Below are 13,720 nucleotides of genomic sequence, written 5' to 3' on the forward strand. Positions count from 1 at the left end.
TCTGCAGGATCCGCCATGTATTCTTTGCCAGTAAGGCTTTGTTGAAAACTTTTAAGTCTCGGAAACCTAGTCCACCTGTTTTGAGCGATTTAGTCATTCTGCTCCAAGAGATCCAAGACATTTTCTTTTTTTCATTACTACCATCCCACCAAAACTTTGTTAGGGCTGACTGAATCCTTTTGCACAGGGAGTTTGGCAGATGAAAGCACGACATAGTATACGTAGGCATTGCCGCTAGGACAGCCTTGAGCATCGTTAGTTTGCCCGCAGTGGACAAGAATCTTGAGGACCAGCTAAGAGCACGCTGTTTGATACGGTCAACTATCATGCTGAACATGTCTTTCTTTTTTCTTCCAAAAAGCTCTGGTAAGCCCAAATACTTACCCTGTCCTCCCTCTTTTCTAATATTGAGATCAGCTTTAACTTGTTCTCTGACCACCACAGGTGTTTTGGCAGAGAACGTGATAGAGGACTTGTCCTGGTTGATCTTCTGTCCTGAAGCATCCTCATATTTCCTAAGGATTGAGCGTAAGGTTAGACAGCTTTGATGGTCCGATTTGCAGAAGAACATGGTGTCATCAGCAAACAGGAGATGGTTAACCCGAGGGCTGCGTTTAGCCACTTTGATGCCCGGCAGTCTACCATTTGCTTGGGCCTTATTGCATAAGCTCGAGAGCACCTCACTGCAAATAATGAACAGGTATGGTGAAAGGAGGTCTCCCTGTCTGATCCCTCTTTGTGGTATAACTTCCCCTAGTGCTTGTCCATTTAGAAGGTAAGAGTAGGTCACTGTAGAGATGCATTGCATGATCCAGTTAATAATAGTTTGATGAAAACCCATTCTGGCCATCGCTGCTCTTACGAACTCCCATTCAATCCTATCGTAGGCTTTGCTCATGTCTGTCTTGACAGCCATGTAGCATCTCTTTTTAGCCCCCGAGGTTTTAAGATAGTGGAGAAACTCATGCGTAATCAATACATTGTCAGATATTGCTCTTTGGGGAACAAAGGCAGATTGGTTTTCAGAGATGCATGAATGGAGAATAGGCTGTAATCTCTTGGCTAGCAGCTTGGATATGATTTTATAGTACACTGAGCATAAAGCAATAGGCCGATAGTCAGACACTTTTTGAGCAGTCGTAATCTTTGGGATCAACCTTATGTGAGTATGATTTATCTTGTGTGGCAGGTTCCCGGAGATAAAGAAAGTCTGTACCTCCGAAACTATCTTATCACTTAGGGTGTCCCAGTTTGTCTGAAAGAAACTCGCCGAGAATCCATCTGGACCGGGTGCCTTATCCGCGTGTATTGAGAAACATGCCTCTTTAATTTCCTGGTCACTTGGTATAGCTGTCAGGCTAATGTTCATCTCATCCGTAACGCAAGGTGACAAAGCTTCGTTTACTAGGGTGGTCCTGTCCCCCTCTTGGGAGGTAAATATTTCTTGAAAGTAGTTTGAAATGACTCGCACAATGTCCTTTTCCTCATACACTGGGTTGCCATCCGCAGATTCTATAACAGATATGTTATTTAACGCTCTTCTACCTTTTGTGGCAGCATGAAAGAAACCAGTGTTCTTATCTCCTAAGTTCAGCCATAGCTGTCTGCTCCGTTGTTTCCAGAACTCCTCCTCTTTCTTGTAGGCGAGTAGCAGTTGGTGGTTCAGGGAGTCAATTGAGGATTGTGGGGCTTCACTTCCACTCATTGCCTCTTCCAGTTGGTCGCGGAGAGCAACTATTACTTTCTGGCTATTAATGTGTTGAGTTTTGCTCCAGGTGATGATAGCGTTTCTGCACTGGTGTATTCGTTGATCAACTGACGCACCAGGTGATGAGTTCCAAGCCTCACAAACCAAACTTTTTACCTCAGCATTTCCTTTCAGCCTCCTATCATATCTGAACAGGCCACTTCTTTTCTTTTTCACAGGGTCAAAGGAGATTACCAGGGGGCGGTGATCAGATCCTTCAAAACGCAGATATTCACTTCTACCTGAGGGGTATGCTATGGCCCAGTCGCTATTCGCCATAGCTCTATCCAAACGACATCTAACCAGGTGAGAGTGTCGCATCCCTCTCCAAGATAAGAAATTTCCTGTATGCTTCAGATCATACAGGTCACAGTTTGACATAAAAGATCTGAGGTCTGTGAACGATCCTTCAGGTCTCGGGGGGCCACCCACTTTCTCAGCACCATGAATGATATCATTGAAATCTCCGATAATTAGCCAAGGTCCAGCTCTATCAGAGTCTCTCTCCTGTAGATGGTTCCAAACGTGTACACGTTGAGCTCTATCAGGCTCACCATACAGGAAAGTTGAGTAGAAAGATCTTCCTTTTGCCTTTATATTTGTTTCAATAAAATGTTGATTTGAGAAACAAATTTCCACATCCACATTTTGGTTCCAGAGGAGAGCTAAACCCCCAGCTCCCGGAGCATGGGGTGGTACTAAGTGGTGTGAATGGTATCCAAGGCACTCAAGGGACTGGAGCACCATTTCCGATGGGTTTTTGGTCTCCATGAGGAATAGTAAGTCAGGGGAAACCTTTTTACGGATTTCCTTTAATCTTTGGACTGTCATGGGATTCCCCAGCCCACAACAGTTCCAGCTCACCACTCTTAAGGAAGAGGGTGAGGCGGATTCTGAAAATCCACCTTGTTCTTCTTGATTGCAGGTATAATTTGGACTTTTGGGTTACCAGAGGGGGTTCTTTCTCGCCTGTTCGAGTTTTCCGATGACTGTGAGCTCCTCTTTGACGTCCATATGCCCACACCTGCAGTGATTCCTCTCCTATCATCCACACTGGGTATCCCCGTGTGCGATTTCATCATCTTCGGTTGGGTCAGTTTTGGGTTGGTAGGTCGTTTCCCAGTCTTTTGTGTTGCAATCTTTTTTGGTGAGCCCTGAGTAAATATTCTCTTAGAAGTTTTTGCTCCCGGGAGCTTGGGAGCAGCTTTACTACTTGATTTGACTACAGGGGGACGCCCTTGTCCTCTTTTACTTGTTCCAGGTTCATCGGGGTTTGCAGTCAGAGAGGGGAGGGTTGATAAAGCTAATGGGCTAGCATTACTCTGGCCAGGAGGAGAGGCCTCAGCGGAGGAAGCCAGCACTGCTGCTGCTATGATCTTGTCAGCCGTGGAATCCATGAGGTTTGAGACTTCTCCCTGATTAACTCTGATTCTTCTAGCCGCATTTTCAGTAGGGTCTGCAGTAGAAACATACTGGATAGTTACTTCACGAAGTTCGCTCAACACCTGGTCCTTTGTAGGAACTATAGTAGGTGTACAAGGTTGACGTTCTGGGGTCAGAAAACCACGAGGAGCTTCTTCTCTGGGATGTGAGGAAGGTGAAATTGGTTCTCGGATATTTGTGATCCTCTCTAGTGGAGGACGCCTGGGTCGGGAGGAGTCAGAGGCTTCTCGCTGAGGAGACAGAGGGGGGGATTGCTTCTCTCGCCATTGAAGGTTTTGTCGAGGATTATGATGGGAAGAGCGTTCCTGCCTCAGGTGAGGTCTCGGGTATTCCGGATTAAAGGATCTACTACTCTCTCTGTCTCTAGCAAATCTTGATCTTTGTTCAGAGGGTCTTACAGGGGCTATCTCATCTATTGAAAAGTATCCCGACGTAGATCTTGTCTGATCAAAAGTTCTTTTCAGTGGGTTTCCAGTACTCTGCAAGGAGAGGCTTCTATCTGAGAGTTGAGAAGGGCGATGAGGTGGAAGGAAATTATCCTGGGGAGTGTAGTAGTTCCTGGATAATCCTTTAGATTCTGTTGGTGCTGGTGGGGGGATGTCTTTTTTGGTTTGCAACCCCGGGCAAAGTTTGGTCTCGTGGGTTAAGCGGTAGCAGTGGTGGCAATGGGATTTTAGGTTTTTGTAGTCCAGTGTGACAACTGTCTCCTCCCCATTTGCAAACTCCACAATTGTTTCTTTTGTTAGGGGTTGAAGCCCATTCAGGAGAACTCTGACTTTGACAGTTGCTGGGGTAATGTCCGTTTTAAGGACTTGGCCAAGTTCCTCGCCTATTACTAACAACATCTCTGTTTGCCAGAAGTGTTTTGGCAGGCCATGGATCTCCACCCAGAACGGGATCTGCGAAGGGAAATTCTCAGAGATTACAGGTTCCCACTTCTGGAGGATGATCATCCACTGGTCAAAGTGATAAGGTCCATTGTCCAGGACTTGTTGGAGGTCTTCTGCAAGGTTGAACCGGAACTGGAATAGTCCTCGGCCTAGATCTGAGCCCACCGCTTTCCCACGAAGGTTCCAGCGGTTGACTAGGAAAGGGAACATTGCATAGAGTCTTTGGTTAGCCGGGTTTGTGAGGCGACCAATGATGGTAAGGGAGTTTTCAGCTATTAAGGCCGAGGTATCTAGCTCACGAGCTCTGATTCGCTTCCTTGGTGGGGGGGAGTATCCTCGCTCAATGCCTTTACCTTTTAAGCTAGAGGGAATTCGTTTCTCCATAGAGGGTGTGAGGGTTTGGGCTTTAAACCGGTACGGTAGCAGAGTTCCGGGGGAAAGGTTTTGGGGTTCGATAACTTGTAAGTCAGGGTTTCACAAGGAAAAACAAGGGAAACAGGGCAGATTATTTAAAGAGTTTTCAAGGGTTAAGAAGTTTAGCGTGATTCCGAAGCAAAACAAACCGGTCAGAGCATTAAAGAGGGTAGAGAGAGCAAGAGCAAACCTCTACTGCAATAACTCTTGTGCCGGAGAAAGCTCATACTTCAGATGGAGGGGTGGCGGTGAGGCGGTGTTGTGGTGGTTTAAGCCAATGGACCGGCGGATATTAGCATCAAGCCCAAGCAGCCCAGTGGATAAAGATGGTTACGGAAACAAGATCCTTATTCCTCGAATTTGACATGTGAACGATTAACGATATTAACTACAACTTGTGGTCTTATTTTTAATTTATCATATTTACTGTTCTCCAACAAACACACATTTTTCAGAGTTACTAATGCAACAACGTGTGGATTTCATAGATGCCTTATAAAAACTCTTACAATACAAAGCTCAGTGGCCTAATCTGTTAAAAACTAATCAAAGCATTCAATTTAGTTTGTCTCAATGCTTAATAAGTTCTTCACATTTAAACTTGTTATTGTTCATAAGCTTTTGAACAGAAAAGGGAACAAAGTAATTGCAAGAGCTTCTGCTTCTCTGTAACACAGCCAAAAGGTCGATGTTCCCTTGTTTCTAGAAAACCTTCAACTTCTTGATTACTTTTTGGATTTGAATTTTTTTTCTCCAGAGAAACTTTCCTCTCTTGATCAGAAGAAAAGGCTTAGAGAACAATTGTCTCTACGTTCATCACTTTTGCAGTCCATCCATATATATATATAATCAAGATTGGAAGACCTCATGCAATTGGTTCATTATTGTTAGCGATGACGTATGCATTGTCCCCCTCCATCAATATATGAATTAAATTCTTTATTATATAATGTGATTCATATCCAAGAAAAAATTCAAAATAACAAATCAAGAAATGAATATGCACGAGGGGTTCTGCACCTTATTGACTTAGTTTAATGCAAATTCAGTAAGGCTTGTCTCCTTGGAGTTGATGGTAACAGCACCATCCATGCATGTATTCGCTCTCAAAATCTCATGAATTACCAATAGATATTAGTATATTACACAACTAGAAGAGCCTTAATACTTGAAACAAATCATTTTTTGCAGTGTAGGAGGCAGACAATATCTGAATACATCGATGTATCTACGAGTGGTACTAATATTATCATATTCTTGAAGAAGACAAGCCCTGCTGGCAGTGCATGTTACTACACCAATAAGATGCAGAATCGTAGATAATTCATGTGATCAAATTTGATTCATATATATTGCTTTTGCACATTTGGATGATACAGTAGGGTGAGTGGTTGGAGGGAGACATTGCACAAACATCGGTTTCTATAATTAAGATTCCAACCTTATTGTTGTCTATAAGTATTGACCGGAGAGCCAATGAAGACAGAACAAACATCTAAAGCATTCCCTTCATCTCAAAACAGCGAAACAAAGCTCAAACAAAAAAATGGCAGTCTCCTTCCATTCTCGATCTAACAGCTACCCTTCAAGACAACACCCTCAAGCCGCTCATGTTGATGAGCAGTTGACCCGATTGAGATCTTCTGAGACAGCTTCTTCATCTTCTTCCATCTGTCAAAGACTTAGTAACCTTCAAGATTTACATGAATCTCTTGAAAAGATGATTTGCTTAACTGTCACCAACCAGGCTTTATCTCAAGATCAGATTGAAAAGCTTCTTGGTGGATCCATCAAGATCTTGGATTTATGCAACATTGCCAAGGATAGTTTGTCACAAACGAAAGAGAGTCTCAAGGAGATCCAATCGATTGTAAGAAGAAAGCGTGGAGATCTATCCACTGAGGTCAAGAAATACATAACCTCAAGGAAGTTTCTCAAGAAATCATTTCAAAAAGTACTCAAGAATTTAAACAAAAACAACAAGGAAGAGTCTTTAGCTGTTTTTGGAGAAGCAGAAGCCGTAACAGTTGCCTTGTTTGAGTCTCTATTTAGCTTCATGTCCGGATCAAAGGCTTGTGGCAAATGGTCAGTGGTCTCAAAGCTGGTGAGCCAGAGCAAAGTAACATGTGAAGCAGAAGTAAATGAATTCACAAGAGTTGATCATGAGTTCCTCCAATCTGGGAAGTCGTTGAAGATGGAGGATGTGCAGAACTTAGAGTCATGCATTCAAGACCTTGAAGATGGAATTGCGTCACTCTCTAAATCAATGATCAAATACAGAGTCTCAATTCTTAACATCTAATAGATCATTGTAACAACAAATTTTTGTACAAATATGAGATGTAAATGTTGTAGCTTATACAGAAACTAATATACAAAGATTCTTGCATATGTGACTTCTTGCTTTCTCTTCTTTCTTTCTTTGATGCTCTTCATGAAACAAAGTCCTGAGCATATATATTGGTTATTTTGGCCAACACTGCTACTAACTAATAAGATACAAGAGGTAAATCACTAGAGAGAGAACCTCTAGACATAACTAACTAAAAAAATTCTAAATCTTTTTAATAATTAGTAAAGATCAAACGNAAAAAAAAAAAAAAAAAAAAAAAAAAAAAAAAAAAAAAAAAAAAAAGGCAACAGAAAATTAGAAAGATCTTACAAAACAGAGCTTACTTGTCTCTGACAATCACATCTTATTAGAAATAAAAGTAAAGCCAAATAAATATGTCGAAAGCAAAGATGAGTTTCAGACCAAAACACATTGGCAGCTTGAGAAAGTATAAGAATCGGCGGGGACTGTAGGCCAACAACATTGCAGTGCTCAACCTCTGGTTTTGGCTGCAAATACGGCAACCCTTCCCGTCTCTAATCATGATGGACTCGTGCCATATAATTAACAGTTTCCCACCATAGTTAACTAACTGGATCGCACGGTAATGATAACCACGCTTTTTGTATATACATCAGTCAAACCTTCAACTCCTAGCCACGCTCCAAGAAGTGAGCAATACCACTTGTACACCCCGTACTCCTCAGTAATCATTACATTTCAATACCATTATGGAAAACTCAGGGTGGCCGTTTTTCCAAAAAATTCTCCACTCGACACACTTGGCACAATATTCGTCACCCACAGCCACGGGTAGACTGGTACAGTGGGGTTTGGTACCCTTACTCCACACCCAAGTACTCTTTTTTCCACTGGCTTGCAATTCATAACCGCCTATCCACTGGGGATCGCATCAAAAACTGGTCCTCGGGACAACAAAAACTGGTTCTCTGCTCTGCTACGGAAAAAACCAGAGACCACTTGTTTTTCACTTGTCCGTACGCTGCTGCCATCTGGAATGATCTGATGCAACCTCTACTCTTGTCTCAGTACTCCACGGATTGGAACTGTCTGCTACCGCTGCTCACCTCGATATCCTTCAGCTTCATTCAACGTTTTCTGCTCAAATATGTATTCCAAGCAACCCTCTATCACTTGTGGCGCGAGAGGAATGCTCGGCGACATGGCGAACCCCCCTCCCCACAAGCAAGAATCATCAAACTCATCGACAAAAACATCCGCAATAGACTCAGCTCAATCATGGATCACCGCTATGATGAAGGTTTACAACTTTGGTTCTCCACACGAGCTTATGCTCAGTCCCCTATCCTCACCTAAGCTCAAATTTTTTTAGCTTTTCTTTTAAACTCTTCTAAACCAATGAAGCATTTATTGTAACAAAGATTTTTTGGGTTGAATATAATTTTACATTCATTCAAAAAAAATCATTACATTTCCTACAACACACCAAGGTCCTGTTATACGTTTCATAACCTTTTCTATACCACCATACCGAGTTCTAATTATAGGTTGGAGTGTCGCCATCCATGTAATCAAGAATCAGTGTTTTCTCAATCTATAATTGTCTAGGCGGAGTCTCCTCTTTCGTTTCCTCTTTTATCCCTTTGTTTCATTTCTTTGTTTTTCTTGCAACTACTAAAAAAAATATTATGTAAAGCTGGACGAAGTTAAGAAAAAAAAATGAACTATTTTGGAAGTGTTAACTTTTATTCTCGAACCATTATATATATGAACTATACTAAGATAGGTTGAAAGTTTTTAGAAAAAGGTTATGATAAGTTGTTTTTGCATTACACAGACACAATCCACGTTATTACACGAAACCCAAATCTAGCATTTCTATAAATTCCTAAAGCTAAAGAGCGATTTAGCATTACTTTTGGGCTACATTTACATAACAACTAATTATGTTCATGTTGATTAAAAGAAGTTAAAAAGCCAATGCCATACAATGTGAACCCTAAATTATCCTATAAATACGTAAGAGATCCTCTTAGAAAACAAGACGAATCCCAAACAACAAGACATAATGAATATCGTAGCATTGTTCCTTATCGCATTCGTCTTACTCTCGGCATCATTCCCTCCTCCTACAGAAGCTATCGATGCCAGCGGCAGTACTTCCAAGAGGAGTGGAGCAGCATGTGGTACAACAACTCCGAAAAAATTGAATGCGCTTAAACTTTGCTTTGACAGTATGTCTTGGGGATTGAAGCTGTCGAACTCATGTTGTGAGACAGTGAAGGAGACCCAAGAATGCCTGTGTGATGAAATTAAACACCGTATCATCCCGAGTAAAAGGTTCATTAGCTCTCAGCTCAAGTCTTGTGGTGTCCCCGACCCCAAATGTTGAATATAATATTTAATTTTATTATATGTTAGTAATAATCGGATTCTAAACTCTAAAATTTTCTTACTCTGAATTCTAAAATTTTCTAAATTTTATTATATGTTATTAACAATCGTTACATTTTCTATAACACACCAAGGTCCTTTTATACGTTTCATAACTTTTTTCTATACCACCTGACCTAGATCCAATTATAGGTTGTAGATCCACAAACCCCACCTCTGATAGCCATCTTCCTTCTTTCGGATCATATGCATAGTTGTTACGCTTAGTAATAACATATAGCCTTTCTCCAAAAACTACAACTTTGTGATTCGAATCGAGTGCAATATCACCAAGGCAAGGCAATGGCTTCCAAGTGAGTCTTCAGGTCGAAAACCTCACCCCAATTTATTGATTGTTCCCCTCTCTTTCTGCATCCTCCTGGTAATAGGGGTGTCAAGGGTACGCGCCAAAAGAAGCGAGAATTGCGAGGAAGATTAAAAAGGAGATCCGTGCTAAACACTCAAGAATCAGTGTTTTCTCAATCTACAATTGTCTCTAACAATCACATCTTATTAAATAAAAATAAATAGTTTGAAAGCGAAGATGAGTTTCAGACCGACACACATTGGCAGTTTGAGAGCTTATAAGACATGGGGCCTCTGGCCACAATAACACTTTGGCGCTCAACCTCCCCCAAGATCTGAGGTCCAAATTGAGGAGACATACGCTCCTCCAACCTAATCACCGCACACCAAATATTATACTCAATGGGAAGCGAAAGCGCCGGTTTCTGCCATATAATTAACAGTTTCCCACCATAGTTGACTAACTGAATCGTACAGTAACAACGGTATTCTAAACCACGCTTTTCACATAGACCATCCAAACCTTCCACTACTAACCACTTTCCACTCCTTGAGCAAAACCACTTGTACTTACGGTTAACAACACTAAACATTACATTTCCTACAACGCACCAAGGTCCTGTCGTTATATCTTCCATAACTTTTTCTATGCCACCGGATTGAGTTCCAATTATAGGTTGTAGATCCTCAAACCCCACCTCTGATAGCCATCTTCCTTTTTCCGGATCATATGCATAGCTGTTATACTTGGTGATAACGTATAGCCTTTCTCCAAAAACTGCAACTTTGAGATTCGAACCGAGGGCATCATCACTAGGCCTACGCAATGGCTTCCAAGTCTGAGTCTTTATGTCGAAAACCTCACCCCATTTCTTGAATTTTTCCTCTTTCTTCATGCATCCTCCAATTACATATATCTTCCCGTCTAAGAAACAAGACTTGGCGCCTACCCTTGACACTCTCATCTTAGGTGCACAACGCCACGTGTGAGTCTTACAATCAAGTACAAAAACGGCTCTGGATCCCTTGCCGTTGACAGTTCCGCCGATTTTGTAGATTTCGGAACCAACAGCTACAGTGGTTGAGTTTAATAGAGCGGGAGGATCGGAGGAAGAGAGCCTTACCGGTACTAAACCCACTTTATTCTTAATCTCGGCGAGAGTGAACCAGCGATGCTTGTTGTGTAAGTACAGGCACACGTAGAGACGAGGCTCTGTGGTTCCGATGTGGGATCGGGCCGCATAAATCTCCTGAGAAGAGAGAAGAGAGTAGAAGCTCTTGGAGACTAAACAGATGGAACGGTAGTCAGATTTCGAGACCCGTGCTAAGCAATCCACAATGACTTCATCTGGAAGTGATGAAAACAATGGAGATGACGGAGGCAGGGCTTTACGATTCGTCATCTTCTTTTCCTGCGTTTCTACTTATGGCGTCCATACAACGATTTTGTAATTACTTGCTAGGGTTTTTTAGGTCTTCAAAATACAAGACTTTGTTGTTTACCTTGTTGAAAAAGAAATACCTAGTTAACCGTTTCTATTAAATAGACCCTGTTTTAACAATTTTTGGTTAAACCGGTTCGATCAGACGGTTTCCGTTATTAAATTAGAGATTTTTAAGGGTGGCCGCTCGGTTAAGTTTAAGAGTTAGAGCTAAGAGAGAAGAAATCAAACATTCTCTTAAGGAAAGAGAGGCGTTATACGTTTGCTCTTGATTCTGTGGCTAGAGCTTACGATATATTAAAAAGAGAGAGATGCAACTTGCAAGGAAGCTTAAACATTTACTATGATTTACCCCGTGGTACACCATGGTTCCATTTTTTTTTTTATATAAATCAATAATCTCGTGCATTGATTAATTCGAATTTTTCATTATAAATTCGAATATATTATTATAATTTTGAATCAATAAATTAGTTCATCTATTTTTAACTATAATATTTGATACTAATAAATAGATTTCATTAAAAAGTGAATATTTATTATCGAATAATAGGAAAGTTTTTAATTTAAAATAATAATGAATAAAGATCGGATTAGTGCAATCGTTTTTTTTAATTAAAACCGACCTGACAATTAGGATTACACCAAAAATATACTCCAAAAATATTAAAATTGATTTTATTTTTTTTATTCATAACCTAAATGTAAAATAATTTATATCCGGATATACTTGTTTGGTTACAAAAATCCTAAAACAACTTCTAAAATATATATCCGTTTATAAAAATTCAAATCACATCATATGCTGCACAAAAATCTAAAATTTTATTAACTTTATGTATTAGATAGTAATTAAAATAATTAAATATAAGATTAAATAAAAGTGAAAGGAGAATTATATTTTAATCTAACATATCGCTTTAAATTAGGTAGATATATTTTAGGAAATTTGAAATTAATATGATCAAATAAGGAAATGATTGTGTTTGGTTGTAAGGATTGTAGAGAATTTAATTGGGACTTGTTTGGATACAAAGATAATAAAAAAAATGGCACAAAAATTACACCATGGTCCATTTTTTTTGTTATATAAATCAATAATCTCGTGCATTGAAGAAATTAATTCGAATATGTCATTATAATTTTGAATCAATAAATTAGTTCATCTATTTTTAACTATAATTTTTTATACTAATAACTAGATTTCATTTAAAAGTGAATATTTATTATCGAATAATAGTAAAGTTTTCAATTTCAACTAAGATAATAATGAATAAAGATTGGATTAGTGCAATCGGTTTTTTTAATTAAAACCGACCTGACAATTAGTATTACACCAAAAAGATACTCCAAAAATATTAAAATAGATTTTATTTTTTTTATTCATAACCTAAATGTAAAATAATTTATATCCGGATAAACTTGTTTGGTTACAAAAATCCTAAAACAATTTCTAAAATATATATATCCGTTTATAAAAATTCAAATCATATCATATGCTGCAAAAAATTCTAAAATTTTATTAACTTTATGTATTAAATAGTAATTAAAATAATTAAATATAAGATTAAATAAAAGTGAAAAGAGAATTATATTTTAATCTAACATATCACTTTAAATTAGGTAGATGTTTGGTTGTAAAGATTATAGAGAATTTAATTGGGACTTGTTTGGATACAAAAATAATAAAAAGTGGCACAAAAATGTACTTCAAAAATGTTAAGATAGATTTCTTTTTTTTTAAAGAGGCAGATCACTAGAGAGAAATTAAAGAGATCTCTAGACAATAAACTAACTAAAAAAATCGAAGTTTTGTTTAATAATTGGGAAAGATCTAACAAAACAGCTTAATTAAAATGAACAATGGCATCTTATTAGAAATAAAAGTAAAGCCAAATAAATATGTTGAATGCAAAGATGAGTTTCAAACCAAAACACATTGGTAGCTTGAGAGCGTATAAGTATCGGCGGGGACTGTAGGCACAACGCACCAAAGGTCTATACCACCAGACCGAGTTCCAATTACATGGACCGGAAACACTCGCCATCCATGTGAGCAAGAATCAGTGTTTTCACAACTTAACCAAAAAAAAATTGAACCATTTTTAAACACACTCGTTGATAATCAAACCGATACAACAAATAGACAGCTCAAGAGGTCATAAGACGTGTGAGGTCATAACATTCAACCGTTCAACCTCCCCGCGAATCAGGGGTACAGAGCAAGACAAATGCTCCTCCAACCTAATCACCGCACACCAAACTCTCTTGTAAGGGGTGCTAACATGGCAATCCCCCTCTAGAATCCTGATCCCCTCATGCCAAATAATTAACAGCTTCCCACAATAGTTAACTAACTGAATCGTACGGGAATCATAACCACGCTTTTGGTGTATATCATTCAAACCTTCAACTTTAAACCCCCTTCCATGACTTGAGCTGTACCACTTGTACTTACGGTTCTCATCAGTAAACATAGTTGTATATCCACTCCTGGTAGCCATCTTCCTTCTTCCGGATCACATACATAGTTGTTATACTTGGTGAAAACGTATAACCTTTCTCCAAAAACTGCAACGTCTTTATTCGGAACTTCGCCATCATCACCAGGGCAAGGCAATGGCTTCCAAGTCTGAGTCTTTAGGTCGAAAACCTCACCCCAAGACATGGATCCACCTCTCTGTACCAATCCTCCCATGACATATATCTTCCCGTCTAAAAAACAAGACTT

The 13,720-nt window shown here is 39.5% G+C and overlaps 2 protein-coding genes across 2 annotated transcripts; one reads left to right on the forward strand and one right to left on the reverse strand.

Annotated features, from left to right (window-relative positions):
* On the forward strand, positions 6,014–6,860 carry LOC104729699. Its single transcript, XM_010448674.1, has one exon. The coding sequence runs from the start codon at positions 6,041–6,043 to the stop codon at positions 6,794–6,796; it is 756 nt and encodes a 251-aa protein (XP_010446976.1). The 5' UTR covers positions 6,014–6,040; the 3' UTR covers positions 6,797–6,860.
* On the reverse strand, positions 9,793–10,950 carry LOC104733136 (putative F-box/kelch-repeat protein At4g35120). Its single transcript, XM_010452744.1, has one exon. It carries the CDS (start codon positions 10,948–10,950, stop codon positions 9,793–9,795), a length of 1,158 nt encoding a protein of 385 aa, XP_010451046.1.

This window comes from Camelina sativa, chromosome 12 (assembly GCF_000633955.1).
Source record: "Camelina sativa cultivar DH55 chromosome 12, Cs, whole genome shotgun sequence".
NCBI classification, from domain to species: Eukaryota; Viridiplantae; Streptophyta; class Magnoliopsida; order Brassicales; family Brassicaceae; genus Camelina; species Camelina sativa.

What these genes read in the sequence shown, in the direction of transcription:
- LOC104729699 (XM_010448674.1), top strand. Translation starts at nt 6,041, where the DNA reads ATGGCAGTCTCCTTCCATTCTCGATCTAACAGCTACCCTTCAAGACAA.
- LOC104733136 (XM_010452744.1), bottom strand. Translation starts at nt 10,950, where the DNA reads ATGACGAATCGTAAAGCCCTGCCTCCGTCATCTCCATTGTTTTCATCA.